This window comes from Coregonus clupeaformis, unplaced genomic scaffold, assembly GCF_020615455.1.
Source record: "Coregonus clupeaformis isolate EN_2021a unplaced genomic scaffold, ASM2061545v1 scaf1243, whole genome shotgun sequence".
Lineage (NCBI taxonomy): Eukaryota > Metazoa > Chordata > Actinopteri > Salmoniformes > Salmonidae > Coregonus > Coregonus clupeaformis.
In genome coordinates this window covers 84,243-100,952 of record NW_025534697.1, presented here as the reverse complement: position 1 = coordinate 100,952, position 16,710 = coordinate 84,243, and the positions used below count along the sequence as shown (strand labels likewise).

Below are 16,710 nucleotides of genomic sequence, written 5' to 3'. Positions count from 1 at the left end.
AGGTGTTTCAGGGTGTGTGTCTGCAGAGTGGATGATGAGGCAGGTGTTTCAGGGTGTCTGCTGATAGGATGATGAGGCAGGTGTTTCAGGGTGTCTGCTGAGTGGATGATGAGGCAGGTGTTTCAGGGTGTGTGTCTGCAGAGTGGATGATGAGGCAGGTGTTTCAGGGTGTCTGCTGAGTGGATGATGAGGCAGGTGTTTCAGGGTGTCTATAGAGTGGATGATGAGGCAGGTGTTTCAGGGTGTCTATAGAGTGGATGATGAGGCAGGTGTTTCAGGGTGTCTGCAGAGTGGATGATGAGGCAGGTGTTTCAGGGTGTCTATAGAGTGGATGATGAGGCAGGTGTTTCAGGGTGTCTGCTGAGTGGATGATGAGGCAGTTGTTTCAGGGTGTCTGCTGAGTGGATGATGAGGCAGGTGTTTCAGGGTGTCTACAGAGTGGATGATGAGGCAGGTGTTTCAGGGTGTCTGCAGAGTGGATGATGAGGCAGGTGTTTCAGGGTGTCTGCTGATTGGATGATGAGGCAGGTGTTTCAGGGTGTCTGCTGAGTGGATGATGAGGCAGGTGTTTCAGGGTGTCTGCTGAGTGGATGATGAGGCAGGTGTTTCAGGGTGTGTGTCTGCTGAGTGGATGATGAGGCAGGTGTTTCAGGGTGTCTGCAGAGTGGATGATGAGGCAGGTGTTTCAGGGTGTCTGCTGAGTGGATGATGAGGCAGGTGTTTCAGGGTGTCTGCTGAGTGGATGATGAGGCAGGTGTTTCAGGGTGTGTGTCTGCTGAGTGGATGATGAGGCAGGTGTTTCAGGGTGTCTGCTGAGTGGATGATGAGGCAGGTGTTTCAGGGTGTCTATAGAGTGGATGATGAGGCAGGTGTTTCAGGGTGTCTGCAGAGTGGATGATGAGGCAGGTGTTTCAGGGTGTCTGCTGATTGGATGATGAGGCAGGTGTTTCAGGGTGTCTGCTGATTGGATGATGAGGCAGGTGTTTCAGGATGTCTGCTGAGTGGATGATGAGGCAGGTGTTTCAGGGTGTGTGTCTGCTGATTGGATGATGAGGCAGGTGTTTCAGGGTGTCTGCTGAGTGGATGATGAGGCAGGTGTTTCAGGGTGTCTGCTGATTGGATGATGAGGCAGGTGTTTCAGGATGTCTGCTGAGTGGATGATGAGGCAGGTGTTTCAGGGTGTGTGTCTGCTGATTGGATGATGAGGCAGGTGTTTCAGGGTGTGTGTCTGCTGATTGGATGATGAGGCAGGTGTTTCAGGATGTCTGCAGAGTGGATGATGAGGCAGGTGTTTCAGGGTGTGTGTCTGCAGAGTGGATGATGAGGCAGGTGTTTCAGGGTGTCTGCAGAGTGGATGATGAGGCAGGTGTTTCAGGGTGTCTGCAGAGTGGATGATGAGGCAGGTGTTTCAGGGTGTTTGTCTGCAGAGTGGATGATGAGGCAGGTGTTTCAGGGTGTGTGTCTGCAGAGTGGATGATGAGGCAGGTGTTTCAGGGTGTGTGTCTGCAGAGTGGATGATGAGGCAGGTGTTTCAGGGTGTGTGTCTGCGGAGTGGATGATGAGGCAGGTGTTTCAGGGTGTGTGTCTACAGAGTGGATGATGAGGCAGGTGTTTCAGGGTGTCTGCAGAGTGGATGATGAGGCAGGTGTTTCAGGGTGTGTGTCTATAGAGTGGATGATGAGGCAGGTGTTTCAGGGTGTCTGCAGAGTGGATGATGAGGCAGGTGTTTCAGGGTGTCTGCAGAGTGGATGATGAGGCAGGTGTTTCAGGGTGTGTCTACCTGCTGAGTGGATGATGAGGCAGGTGTTTCAGGATGTGTGTCTACCTGCTGAGTGGATGATGAGCGGCAGGTGTTTCAGGGTGTGTGTCTGCAGAGTGGATGATGAGGCAGGTGTTTCAGGGTGTCTACAGAGTGGATGATGAGGCAGGTGTTTCAGGGTGTGTGTCTGCAGAGTGGATGATGAGGCAGGTGTTTCAGGGTGTCTGCAGAGTGGATGATGAGGCAGGTGTTTCAGGGTGTGTCTACCTGCTGAGTGGATGATGAGGCAGGTGTTTCAGGGTGTCTATAGAGTGGATGATGAGGCAGGTGTTTCAGGGTGTGTGTCTATAGAGTGGATGATGAGGCAGGTGTTTCAGGGTGTGTGTCTATAGAGTGGATGATGAGGCAGGTGTTTCAGGGTGTGTGTCTACAGAGTGGATGATGAGGTAGGTGTTTCAGGGTGTGTGTCTATAGAGTGGATGATGAGGCAGGTGTTTCAGGGTGTGTGTCTGCTGAGTGGATGATGAGGCAGGTGTTTCAGGGTGTGTCTACCTGCTGAGTGGATGATGAGGCAGGTGTTTCAGGGTGTGTCTACCTGCTGAGTGGATGATGAGGCAGGTGTTTCAGGGTGTGTGTCTATAGAGTGGATGATGAGGCAGGTGTTTCAGGGTGTGTGTCTATAGAGTGGATGATGAGGCAGGTGTTTCAGGGTGTGTGTCTACAGAGTGGATGATGAGGTAGGTGTTTCAGGGTGTGTGTCTATAGAGTGGATGATGAGGCAGGTGTTTCAGGGTGTGTGTCTGCTGAGTGGATGATGAGGCAGGTGTTTCAGGGTGTGTCTACCTGCTGAGTGGAGGATGAGGCAGGTGTTTCAGGGTGTGTCTATAGAGTGGATGATGAGGCAGGTGTTTCAGGGTGTGTGTCTGCTGAGTGGATGATGAGGCAGGTGTTTCAGGGTGTGTGTCTATAGAGTGGATGATGAGGCAGGTGTTTCAGGGTGTCTATAGAGTGGATGATGAGGCAGGTGTTTCAGGGTGTGTGCAGAGTGGATGATGAGGCAGGTGTTTCAGGGTGTCTGCAGAGTGGATGATGAGGCAGGTGTTTCAGGGTGTCTGCAGAGTGGATGATGAGGCAGGTGTTTAAGGGTGTCTATAGAGTGGATGATGAGGCAGGTGTTTCAGGATGTGTGTCTATAGAGTGGATGATGAGGCAGGTGTTTCAGGGTGTCTATAGAGTGGATGATGAGGCAGGTGTTTCAGGGTGTGTGTCTATAGAGTGGATGATGAGGCAGGTGTTTCAGGGTGTGTGTCTATAGAGTGGATGATGAGGCAGGTGTTTCAGGGTGTGTGTCTATAGAGTGGATGATGAGGCAGGTGTTTCAGGGTGTGTGTCTATAGAGTGGATGATGAGGCAGGTGTTTCAGGGTGTCTGCAGAGTGGATGATGAGGCAGGTGTTTCAGGGTGTGTGTCTATAGAGTGGATGATGAGGCAGGTGTTTCAGGGTGTCTATAGAGTGGATGATGAGGCAGGTGTTTCAGGGTGTGTGTCTATAGAGTGGATGATGAGGCAGGTGTTTCAGGGTGTCTATAGAGTGGATGATGAGGAAGGTGTTTCAGGGTGTGTGTCTGCAGAGTGGATGATGAGGCAGGTGTTTCAGGGTGTGTCTACCTGCTGAGTGGATGATGAGGCAGGTGTTTCAGGGTGTGTCTACCTGCTGAGTGGATGATGAGGCAGGTGTTTCAGGGTGTGTCTACCTGCTGAGTGGATGATGAGGCAGGTGTTTCAGGGTGTGTCTACCTGCTGAGTGGATGATGAGGCAGGTGTTTCAGGGTGTGTCTACCTGCTGAGTGGATGATGAGGCAGGTGTTTCAGGGTGTCTATAGAGTGGAGGATGAGGCAGGTGTTTCAGGGTGTGTCTACCTGCTGAGTGGATGATGAGCGGCAGGTGTTTCAGGGTGTGTCTACCTGCTGAGTGGATGATGAGCGGCAGGTGTTTCAGGGTGTGTGTCTATAGAGTGGAGGATGAGGCAGGTGTTTCAGGGTGTGTCTACCTGCTGAGTGGATGATGAGGCAGGTGTTTCAGGGTGTGTCTACCTGCTGAGTGGATGATGAGCGGCAGGTGTTTCAGGGTGCGGGTTTCTCTGTAGAAGCGGAGGTATCCTCTGCTCCTCACTCGGCTGTGGTGATGCTGAACACACACACCAAACAACAACACACACAGCCACACACACACCTTCCCCATCGCCACCAGACTCTGCCCCCGCACATTACCCAACACGCTGACACACTCCTCCCGGCCCACCTCCAACACACACACTACGGCAACACACACACTCAGAGACACATACGCCACCTGGGGACACAGAGAGAGAACCGGTCAGACAGGAGACATACAGGGACTATAGAGACCAACAGGGGTGTGGAGACCTGTAGAGTGTCCAGACTATAGAGACCAACAGGGGTGTGGAGACCTGTAGAGTGTCCAGACTATAGAGACCAACAGGGGTGTGGAGACCTGTAGAGTGTCCAGACTATAGAGACCAACAGGGGTGTGGAGACCTGTAGAGTGTCCAGACTATAGAGACCAACAGGGGTGTGGAGACCTGTAGAGTGTCCAGACTATAGAGACCAACAGGGGTGTGGAGACCTGTAGAGTGTCCAGACTATAGAGACCAACAGGGGTGTGGAGACCTGTAGAGTGTCCAGACTATAGAGACCAACAGGGGTGTGGAGACCTGTAGAGTGTCCAGACTATAGAGACCAACAGGGGTGTGGAGACCTGTAGAGTGTCCAGACTATAGAGACCAACAGGGGTGTGGAGACCTGTAGAGTGTCCAGACTATAGAGACCAACAGGGGTGTGGAGACCTGTAGAGTGTCCAGACTATAGAGACCAACAGGGGTGTGGAGACCTGTAGAGTGTCCAGACTATAGAGACCAACAGGGGTGTGGAGACCTGTAGAGTGTCCAGACTATAGAGACCAACAGGGGTGTGGAGACCTGTAGAGTGTCCAGACTATAGAGACCAACAGGGGTGTGGAGACCTGTAGAGTGTCCAGACTATAGAGACCAACAGGGGTGTGGAGACCTGTAGAGTGTCCGGACTATAGAGACCAACAGGGGTGTGGAGACCTGTAGAGTGACCGGACTATAGAGACCAACAGGGGTGTGGAGACCTGTAGAGTGTCCAGACTATAGAGACCAACAGGGGGTGTGGAGACCTGTAGAGTGTCCAGACTATAGAGACCAACAGGGGTGTGGAGACCTGTAGAGTGTCCAGACTATAGAGACCAACAGGGGTGTGGAGACCTGTAGAGTGTCCAGACTATAGAGACCAACAGGGGTGTGGAGACCTGTAGAGTGTCCGGACTATAGAGACCAACAGGGGTGTGGAGACCTGTAGAGTGTCCAGACTATAGAGACCAACAGGGGTGTGGAGACCTGTAGAGTGTCCAGACTATAGAGACCAACAGGGGTGTGGAGACCTGTAGAGTGTCCAGACTATAGAGACCAACAGGGGTGTGGAGACCTGTAGAGTGTCCAGACTATAGAGACCAACAGGGGTGTGGAGACCTGTAGAGTGTCCAGACTATAGAGACCAACAGGGGGTGTGGAGACCTGTAGAGTGTCCAGACTATAGAGACCAACAGGGGTGTGGAGACCTGTAGAGTGTCCAGACTATAGAGACCAACAGGGGTGTGGAGACCTGTAGAGTGTCCAGACTATAGAGACCAACAGGGGTGTGGAGACCTGTAGAGTGTCCAGACTATAGAGACCAACAGGGGTGTGGAGACCTGTAGAGTGTCCAGACTATAGAGACCAACAGGGGTGTGGAGACCTGTAGAGTGTCCAGACTATAGAGACCAACAGGGGTGTGGAGACCTGTAGAGTGTCCAGACTATAGAGACCAACAGGGGTGTGGAGACCTGTAGAGTGTCCAGACTATAGAGACCAACAGGGGTGTGGAGACCTGTAGAGTGTCCAGACTATAGAGACCAACAGGGGTGTGGAGACCTGTAGAGTGTCCAGACTATAGAGACCAACAGGGGTGTGGAGACCTGTAGAGTGTCCAGACTATAGAGACCAACAGGGGGTGTGGAGACCTGTAGAGTGTCCAGACTATAGAGACCAACAGGGGTGTGGAGACCTGTAGAGTGTCCAGACTATAGAGACCAACAGGGGTGTGGAGACCTGTAGAGTGTCCAGACTATAGAGACCAACAGGGGTGTGGAGACCTGTAGAGTGTCCAGACTATAGAGACCAACAGGGGTGTGGAGACCTGTAGAGTGTCCAGACTATAGAGACCAACAGGGGTGTGGAGACCTGTAGAGTGTCCAGACTATAGAGACCAACAGGGGTGTGGAGACCTGTAGAGTGTCCAGACTATAGAGACCAACAGGGGTGTGGAGACCTGTAGAGTGTCCAGACTATAGAGACCAACAGGGGTGTGGAGACCTGTAGAGTGTCCAGACTATAGAGACCAACAGGGGTGTGGAGACCTGTAGAGTGTCCAGACTATAGAGACCAACAGGGGTGTGGAGACCTGTAGAGTGTCCAGACTATAGAGACCAACAGGGGTGTGGAGACCTGTAGAGTGTCCAGACTATAGAGACCAACAGGGGTGTGGAGACCTGTAGAGTGTCCAGACTATAGAGACCAACAGGGGGGTGGAGACCTGTAGAGTGAACGGCAGGTGTTTCAGGGTGTTTCATTCAAACAGAAGTGCTACCTGTCCGTCCTCTAGGTAGAATAAAGGGGCTCTCTGAGCTGAAGCAGAGGAATCATGAAGGAAACAGGAAAGACACTGTTCAGCAGACCCACACTTGGGAAGTCTGTATAATAATACCTTTCCTGTGGATATTTGGTCTCAAATTCCCCTCTGCATAACCACCCAGACAACCAGCAGGGTTCAGGCTCAAATGTTACGGTATTCAACATTCTGACTATGTAAGGAGTGTTCAGGGATGTGTGGTTATACACTACAACAGGGATGTGTGGTTATACACTACAACAGGGATGTGTGGTTATACACTACAACAGGGATGTGTGGTTATACACTACAACAGGGATGTGTGGTTATACACTACAACAGGGATGTGTGGTTATACACTACAACAGGGATGTGTGTGGGTTATACACTACAACAGGGATGTGTGTGGTTATACACTACAACAGGGATGTGTGTGGTTATACACTACAACAGGGATGTGTGGTTATACACTACAACAGGGATGTGTGTGGTTATACACTACAACAGGGATGTGTGGGTTATACACTACAACAGGGATGTGTGGTTATACACTACAACAGGGATGTGTGTGGTTATACACTACAACAGGGATGTGTGTGGTTATACACTACAACAGGGATGTGTGGTTATACACTACAACAGGGATGTGTGTGTGTTATACACTACAACAGGGATGTGTGTGTGGTTATACACTACAACAGGGATGTGTGTGTGGTTATACACTACAACAGGGATGTGTGTGTGTTATACACTACAACAGGGATGTGTGTGTGGTTATACACTACAACAGGGATGTGTGTGTGGTTATACACTACAACAGGGATGTGTGTGTGGTTATACACTACAACAGGGATGTGTGTGTGGTTATACACTACAACAGGGATGTGTGTGGGTTATACACTACAACAGGGATGTGTGTGTGGTTATACACTACAACAGGGATGTGTGTGTGGTTATACACTACAACAGGGATGTGTGTGGTTATACACTACAACAGGGATGTGTGTGTGGTTATACACTACAACAGGGATGTGTGTGTGGTTATACACTACAACAGGGATGTGTGTGGTTATACACTACAACAGGGATGTGTGGTTATACACTACAACAGGGATGTGTGTGTGGTTATACACTACAACAGGGATGTGTGTGTGGTTATACACTACAACAGGGATGTGTGTGGTTATACACTACAACAGGGATGTGTGTGGTTATACACTACAACAGGGATGTGTGGTTATACACTACAACAGGGATGTGTGTGGTTATACACTACAACAGGGATGTGTGTGTGGTTATACACTACAACAGGGATGTGTGTGTGGTTATACACTACAACAGGGATGTGTGTGTGGTTATACACTACAACAGGGATGTGTGTGTGTTATACACTACAACAGGGATGTGTGGTTATACACTACAACAGGGATGTGTGTGGTTATACACTACAACAGGGATGTGTGTGTGGTTATACACTACAACAGGGATGTGTGTGTGTTATACACTACAACAGGGATGTGTGTGGTTATACACTACAACAGGGATGTGTGGTTATACACTACAACAGGGATGTGTGGTTATACACTACAACAGGGATGTGTGTGTGGTTATACACTACAACAGGGATGTGTGTGTGGTTATACACTACAACAGGGATGTGTGTGTGGTTATACACTACAACAGGGATGTGTGTTGGTTATACACTACAACAGAGATGTGTGTGTGGTTATACACTACAACAGGGATGTGTGTGTGGTTATACACTACAACAGGGATGTGTGTGTGGTTATACACTACAACAGGGATGTGTGTGGTTATACACTACAACAGGGATGTGTGTGTGGTTATACACTACAACAGGGATGTGTGTGGTTATACACTACAACAGGGATGTGTGTGTGGTTATACACTACAACAGGGATGTGTGTGTGGTTATACACTACAACAGGGATGTGTGTGTGGTTATACACTACAACAGGGATGTGTGTGTGGTTATACACTACAACAGAGATGTGTGTGTGGTTATACACTACAACAGGGATGTGTGGTTATACACTACAACAGGGATGTGTGGTTATACACTACAACAGGGATGTGTGTGTGGTTATACACTACAACAGGGATGTGTGTGTGGTTATACACTACAACAGGGATGTGTGTGTGGTTATACACTACAACAGGGATGTGTGTGTGTGTGGTTATACACTACAACAGGGATGGTGGTTATACACTACAACAGGGATGTGTGTGGTTATACACTACAACAGGGATGTGTGGTTATACACTACAACAGGGATGTGTGTGTGGTTATACACTACAACAGGGATGTGTGTGTGGTTATACACTACAACAGGGATGTGTGTGGTTATACACTACAACAGGGATGTGTGTGGTTATACACTACAACAGGGATATGTGGTTATACACTACAACAGGGATGTGTGTGTGGTTATACACTACAACAGGGATGTGTGTGTGGTTATACACTACAACAGAGATGTGTGGTTATACACTACAACAGGGATGTGTGTGTGGTTATACACTACAACAGGGATGGTGGTTATACACTACAACAGGGATGTGTGTGGTTATACACTACAACAGGGATGTGTGGTTATACACTACAACAGGGATGTGTGTGTGGTTATACACTACAACAGGGATGTGTGTGTGGTTATACACTACAACAGGGATGTGTGTGGTTATACACTACAACAGGGATGTGTGTGGTTATACACTACAACAGGGATGTGTGTGGTTATACACTACAACAGGGATGTGTGTGGTTATACACTACAACAGGGATGTGTGTGTGGTTATACACTACAACAGGGATGTGTGTGGTTATACACTACAACAGGGATGTGTGTGTGTGTGGTTATACACTACAACAGAGATGTGTGTGTGGTTATACACTACAACAGGGATGTGTGTGTGGTTATACACTACAACAGGGATGTGTGTGGTTATACACTACAACAGGGATGTGTGTGTGTGTGGTTATACACTACAACAGAGATGTGTGTGTGGTTATACACTACAACAGGGATGTGTGTGTGGTTATACACTACAACAGGGATGTGTGTGGTTATACACTACAACAGGGATGTGTGTGTGGTTATACACTACAACAGGGATGTGTGTGTGTGTGGTTATACACTACAACAGAGATGTGTGTGTGGTTATACACTACAACAGGGATGTGTGTGTGGTTATACACTACAACAGGGATGTGTGTGGTTATACACTACAACAGGGATGTGTGTGTGGTTATACACTACAACAGGGATGTGTGTGTGGTTGTTAGAGCCGATTTGGGCATATTTTGTATAAAAGACTGAACATACTGAGCTCCATGTACATTTGTGTAAATATATTAAATATTAATGTATATGATGAAATATTAGGTACGTACCTTTATGATTTATTTACTGGATTGAGATATATTCATTTGTTATTAGTGTAACTCAGTTTTTGGCCCCCCCTCTTGCCCATTCATTGTACTGTGTTAATTGTGTTAGTATAAAGGCAGGAAGTTGGGCCTTCGGGGAGAGTCCTTGCTAGATGCGGGAGCGGTATAGTTTTTTGACCATATAGACATACAGACAGACAGGTCATATTATATTATGTATTTGCATTTCAAGTAATCTCTGCTTTAAGTTGATTGGAGAATACCTTTTTGTTAGATAAGAAGAATAAACATTTTTTGTTGCACTATATCCCTGGATCTCATTGAATGTTTGGCCGTTTGGAAACGTTGAGTGTGGACTGTATGCGTCCGAAACAACCCCGCTTCAGGCTAGGGCAGTGGCTATGGTAAAGAGGAAAGGAAGCCACTACATTCAAGTCAAAAAACTCCGTGAAGGATTACTACCGGAAGGAAATCTCCGGTTCGGACACACGCTGGATTTTGTTCTATTTGTAATTGCATTCGGACCATAAGGACAGCTCGCTTGGAAGGATTTGAACTCCTAGATTTCGCCAGCCGTGAGTAACCACTGCGAATGAATGAGCTGCCTTGTTCAAGGCGATCGTTTGATCATGCATATTATGGAAGCGCAAATGTGCTTATAATTGGAATGTTTGATAAACTTGGGAATGGAATTCAAAATACAGCGCTGTGAAAACAATTAAGAAGTTTAAGTTTGGGAAACACAGATCCTATGCACAATGTAGCCTAATCATATATCTAATATTTGGCCTAACGTGGAAATGCAATCCATCAACGCAACGAATGCAACTTAAGGATCTAAAGATACTGCGTGTTAAAACTTCATTAAAGGGACAAAACCTCAACGGGATGAAATGTTTAAAACGCATCTAAAATGCCAAACTTGCACATGTGCAATTCAAAATGGGTCAATATGCTGAAATGGATGACTGTGTTTTTAAAGATTAAAGGAGGTCTAAAGGGGCATTACGTTTAACAATCAAACCAACAACCGTGTCATTGTAAATTGAGTGAACTAAAAGTGAATGATGGAGGAGGAAATCCCAAATAAGACTCCACTGGAGAGGGCAGAGGAGCATCTAAATTCACTCTATGCAGCCCGGAGAGGCAAACTTGGAGTGTGTACACGCAAAATGAATGAAATAAAAGTCCTTCTTGTTGATGGAGGAAACATTGCAACTGTGAATGAGAGTCTTGAAGCATTTGATGCTGTGCTCAATGACTTTAAGAAGGCTCATGAATCTGTGCTAGAGCTGGTCACAGAGGAGGAACAGGAACAGGAGAGCATTAACTATTATCAACCAAGAATGAGAACTTATGAACATTTCCTGAAAGAGGTGGAAATATGGAAAAAGGCTGAAGTTGAGCCACAAACGCTCATTGAACCACATGACAGCATTTCCAATGTGTCAAAAATATCAAGTAAAACTAAGTATTCTAAGACTGCTTCCTCAGTGTCCTCCGAACGCCTTAAAGCCGAGGCAGAACGAGCAGCTCTACTAGCTCGCCAAGCATCATTACAAGACAAGCATGCATTGGAACTGGAGAAAGCTCAACTGAATGTTAGGATGGAAAAAATGGCACTGGAAACGGACATAGCAGCATATAATGCCAAACTGAAGGTCCTGGAGAGTACCGAGTCAACTTCTCAATCCCATTCTGTGGCAGCCCATTTACTAAGCCAAGAAGATGGAATGAACTCTTATTTTGAGAAACAGGAACCAGAGGTCTGTGTGGAACCTGAACCATCACCTGTTGAGTTTGCTGCATTAGGTGCAGTTCCAAAGACCCCACTACAAAGAGTTTTACAACAACCGACCACAAAGCCATCAAACCCTATTCCGAAAACAGTCGTAAACCACACTCTTCAGCAGCCAACAGCAAGGTCTAGCAATCGACACAGAATCAACACTGCGGGTATCAGCCATAATACCAGCCATGATAACCTCTCTACTGTCATGCAAAGGCAGAATGAAATTGCTGACCTCCTTGTACTACAGCACAAACAAGCCACACTCCCTGTTAGGGAGATACCTATGTTTGACGGTGATCCTCTAAACTTTAGGCCATTCATGCGTGCATTTGAGCATGGTATAGAAGATAAGACAAGCAGTCACCAGGATAGGCTCTATTACCTGGAACAATACACCTCTGGTCAGCCCAAGGATCTGGTCCGTAGTTGTCTGCATATGGAAGCCAGAAGAGGCTATGCAGTAGCTAAGAGGTTGTTAAAGGAACACTTTGGCAATGAAATCAAAGTCACCACTGCTTACATGGAAAAGGCTTGGAACTGGACAAACATCAAACCCGATGATGGAAAGGGACTGGGTGGTTATGCACTCTATCTAAGAGGTTGCTGTAACGCTATGCAAGACCTACAGAACATGGAAGAGCTTAATCTTCCCTCCAACATAAAGCTGATCATGTCAAAACTTCCCTACAAACTAAGGGAAAAATGGAGGTCTATGGCATGTGATATTTTAGAGAGAAGTCACCTGAGGGCCCAGTTCAGTGACCTGGTAACGTTCATGGAAAAACAGGCCAAAAATACTGCAGGATCCGTTGTATGGAGATATTCAAGATCCCCTGTACAACAAAAGGTTTTTAAAACCCAAAACAGAAGCTGACTTTAAACAGCAGTTCAAGTCCAAGAGTAGGGGAAGAGCTTTGCCACTACAGTAGCTGTAGTGGCAGATTGTGACTCTGAAAAACCTTTAAAAGAACAAACATTCAAAGTAAAGAGACCAGGCACCTACCCTTCTGATGCTCCCAGTATCTCATGTATATTTTGTGCTGGTGCGCATTTATTGGTCGACTGCCAACAGGTGAAGGCACAGCCACATGAATTCAAGGTTGAGTTTCTGAGATCAAAAGGCCTTTGTTTTGGCTGTTTGATGAGAGGACACTTAAGCAGAGAATGTAAAAGAAGGATGACCTGTCAGAGCTGTCAAAGAAAGCACCCCACTATCCTGCACATTGAAGGAAGAGAGAGATTTAGATCTCAAAAGGCAGATATGAGTGGTGTAGCAGTAAAGCGGGAGGAGACTGTCAGCAGTGCTCTTGTTTCACTGGAAGCTGGTGAAGATACCGGGGCCGGTACAGATTGTGCACTTGCAATTGTGCCAGTTCAAGTAAAGGTGGCAAATGGAAGCAAGTCTGTGTTAACCTATGCGTTTCTCGATTCTGGTAGCTCAGCAACATTTTGTACGGAGAGACTCATGAGGCAGTTGCAAGCTAAAGGCAGTGCGACTGAAATTCTGCTACGCACAATGGGGCAGGAGAGTCCTACCAAGAGCTTTGAGATATCTGGATTAGAGATTGGCAATGTGGAAGGCGACACATTTCTTGCATTACCAAAGGTCTACACCCAACATAAGATCCCAGTGACAAGAGAGAACATTCCCACTCAGAAAGAGCTCAAAAGGTGGCCATACCTGAAAGAGGTTCAGTTGAAGGAGATTGATGCTGACGTCGAACTTCTGATTGGCGTAAATGCTCCAAAGGCAATGGAACCCTGGCAAATCATAAATAGCCAAGGCAACGGACCGTATGCAGTGAAAACCCTCTTTGGATGGGTGATGAATGGTCCTCTCAACAGTTGTACCATGGCAGAAGAATCCGGGCGTCCTACGGTGATGGCCAATCGTATCTCAATGGCCGACCTGGGGGTTCTTCTTGTAAATCAGTACAACCATGACTTCCCTGAGAGAGAGTATGAAGAGAAAAGTGAGATGTCAGCTGAGGATCGTAGGTTTATGGAGATAGTATCAAGCTCCATAACCCTCAAAGACCATCACTACTACTTACCGTTGCCCTTTCGCAACAAAGATGTAGTCCTGCCAAACAACCGTGACATGGCAAAGCAGCGGGCTCTAAATATTATCAGGAAGTTCAAGAAGGACAAAGGTTACGCTGCAGAGTACAAAGGCTTCATGGAAGAGATGATAACAAAAGGTTACGCCGAGAAGGTACCACAAGAACAGCTCCTCAGAGAGAAAGGCAAGGTATGGTACATACCACACCATGGCGTTCACCATAAGCGCAAAGGAACGATACGAGTGGTGTTTGACTGTTCATCATCCTATAAAGGTACATCTCTTAACAGTGAACTCCTTCAAGGCCCTGACCTGGCAAACACGCTTATAGGAGTCTTGCTAAGATTTCGGCAAGAGCACATTGCCATGATGGCAGACATCGAAGGAATGTTCCATCAAGTACGTGTCCATGAAGATGACTTAGACTTCCCTGCGATTCCTATGGTGGCCGGATGGTGATACTAACAAAAGATTGGAGGAGTACAGAATGACAGTACATCTTTTCGGTGCTATATCCTCTCCAAGTTGTGCAAACTTTGCACTGCGAAAGACTGCAGAAGACAACTGTGAGGGGTACGATGAAGAGGTGATTCAAACAGTCAAGTCCAACTTCTATGTTGATGACTGCCTCAAGTCAGTGGCCACAGAAGAACAAGCCATAGCTCTCACAAGAAACCTCAGGGATGTGTGCTCTCAAGGTGGGTTCAAATTGACCAAGTGGGTCAGCAACAGCCGCACTGTACTAGCTTCTATCCCTGATGAACACAAAGCCAAGCAGATAAAAGAACTGGACCTGGACAGAGAAAAGCTGCCTGTTGAAAGAGCACTTGGAATCCGATGGAACATTGAAAGGGATGTGTTTAACTTCCAGGTCACTGTCAAGAACAGACCCCTTACAAGAAGAGGTATTCTCTCAACTGTCAGCTCTATTTATGATCCATTAGGTTTCCTCGCCCCATTCGTATTAAAGGCAAAGAAAATTCTTCAAGTGCTCTGCAAGCTAAAGTGTGGATGGGACGAAGTCATCCCTGAAGAACACTCTATTTCATGGAAGAGATGGCTCTCAGAGCTGGACCAGCTCTCCAGATTCCAGATCAACAGGTGTATGATGCCGGAGAACTTTGGTCAAATCAAGACCGCACAGCTGCATCACTTCGGTGATGCAAGTGAACAAGGTTATGGCACGGCAAGCTACCTTAGGTTCACAAACGTTATGGAAAAGGTCCACATCGCATTCATACTGGGGAAATCAAGGGTGACTCCACTCAAGCAGATGACGATCCCCAGACTGGAACTTGCTGCAGCAACATTGGCAGTGCGAGTGGACAGTATGTTAAGGTTGGAGCTCCAGATTGAACTTGAGGAGTCAACTTTCTGGACAGACAGCCAGTCGGTGCTAAAATACATCCGCAACGATACCAAGAGATTCCATACTTTTGTGGCTAATAGGGTTGCTATGATCCGTGACCTATCGAAAGCAAAACAGTGGAGGTATTTGAACTCCAAACACAACCCAGCCGATGATGCCTCAAGAGGATTACATGTTGAAACTTTCCTGAACTCAAAGAGATGGCGCAAAGGACCAGAATTCCTGGAGAAAACAGAAACACAATGGCCGAAAGTCCCCGAGGAGCTTGGCTCCATCCCTCCAGATGATCCAGAGGTGAGAAAAGACGTCATCGTAAACAGTACATGTGTGGAAGAAAAGAGTCCGACCAGCAAACTGATTGAGTACTATTCAACATGGAACAGCTTGAAGAAAGCAGTTGCCTGGATGCTGAAACTGAAGAGACTTCTACTACAGTTAAGCCAGAAAAAGAAAGTTCTCACCCAAACTGATCCAGGATCAGATCAGAGTCTGACAAACTCACTGAAGGAACAAATTGACAAGTTCAAACTGACGTTTGGAAAAGAAAGTCTGTCTGTAGATGACCTAGATGAAGCAGAAAAGGTCATCATTCGATTTGAGCAACGACAGCACTTTAAACAAGAAATTGCACTAGTTGTAAAAGGAAAACAATGTGCCAAGAGAAGCGGCTCAATCTGTAAGCTTGATCCAATAGTTGACAATGGCATTCTGAGAGTAGGAGGAAGGTTAAGCAAAGCTGCTATGCCTACGGAACTAAAGAATCCTATGATCCTGCCCAAAGACTCCTACATCTCCAGACTGATCTTACTCCACATCCATGAGCAGGTTGGCCACTCTGGGAGAGGTCACATGCTTTCTAGACTTCGCCAGCGATATTGGATACCCTGTGCCAACTCCTTAGCAAGGAAGATCCTTAAGAGCTGTGTCTTCTGCAGGCGGATGCAAGCTAGAGCTGGGGAACAGAAGATGGCTGACCTTCCACAAGATCGGGTAGCACCTGATTTGCCGCCTTTCACCCATGTGGGCATAGATTACTTTGGCCCCATAGAGGTGAAGCGAGGCCGCGTTCATGTGAAGCGGTATGGTGTGATCTTTACTTGCCTTGTGAGTCGAGCTGTCCATCTAGAAGTTGCTAGTTATCTGGATACTGATTCCTGCATCAATGCCCTACGCAGGTTCATCTGTCGAAGGGGCCCAGTAACAAGTATCAGAACAGACAATGGCACCAACTTTGTTGGAACACACAGAGAGCTAGGAGAAGCTCTGAAAGAGCTGGATCACAACAAGATTCAAAATAAATTACTGAAGGAAGGAGTGACATGGTCATTCAACCCTCCCTCTGGAGCCCACCATGGGGGGTATGGGAGAGGTTGATCCGACTGGTGAAAAAGATCCTCTATTCAGTCCTTAAAGAGCAAGTACTGGATGATGAGGCTTTGCAGACAGCCTTGTGTGAAGTTGAGGCGATTATGAACGACAGACCAATCACTACTGTAACAAATGACCCTAACGATCTAGAACCCCTGACTCCGAACCATCTGCTTCATCTGAAAGCAAAGCCAGTCCT

The 16,710-nt window shown here is 47.1% G+C and overlaps 1 protein-coding gene across 2 annotated transcripts in view; it reads right to left on the bottom strand.

Annotated features, from left to right (window-relative positions):
* The window catches only part of tmem192 (transmembrane protein 192), a 51,185-nt gene that overhangs the window by 18,508 nt on the left and 15,967 nt on the right, over positions 1 to 16,710 (bottom strand). For both annotated transcript variants that reach the window (XM_045217816.1, XM_045217817.1), the window contains exon 3: positions 3,854 to 4,112. In XM_045217816.1, coding sequence (XP_045073751.1) covers positions 3,854 to 4,112 — 259 coding nt within the window. The remainder of the gene's footprint in view (positions 1 to 3,853; positions 4,113 to 16,710) is intronic.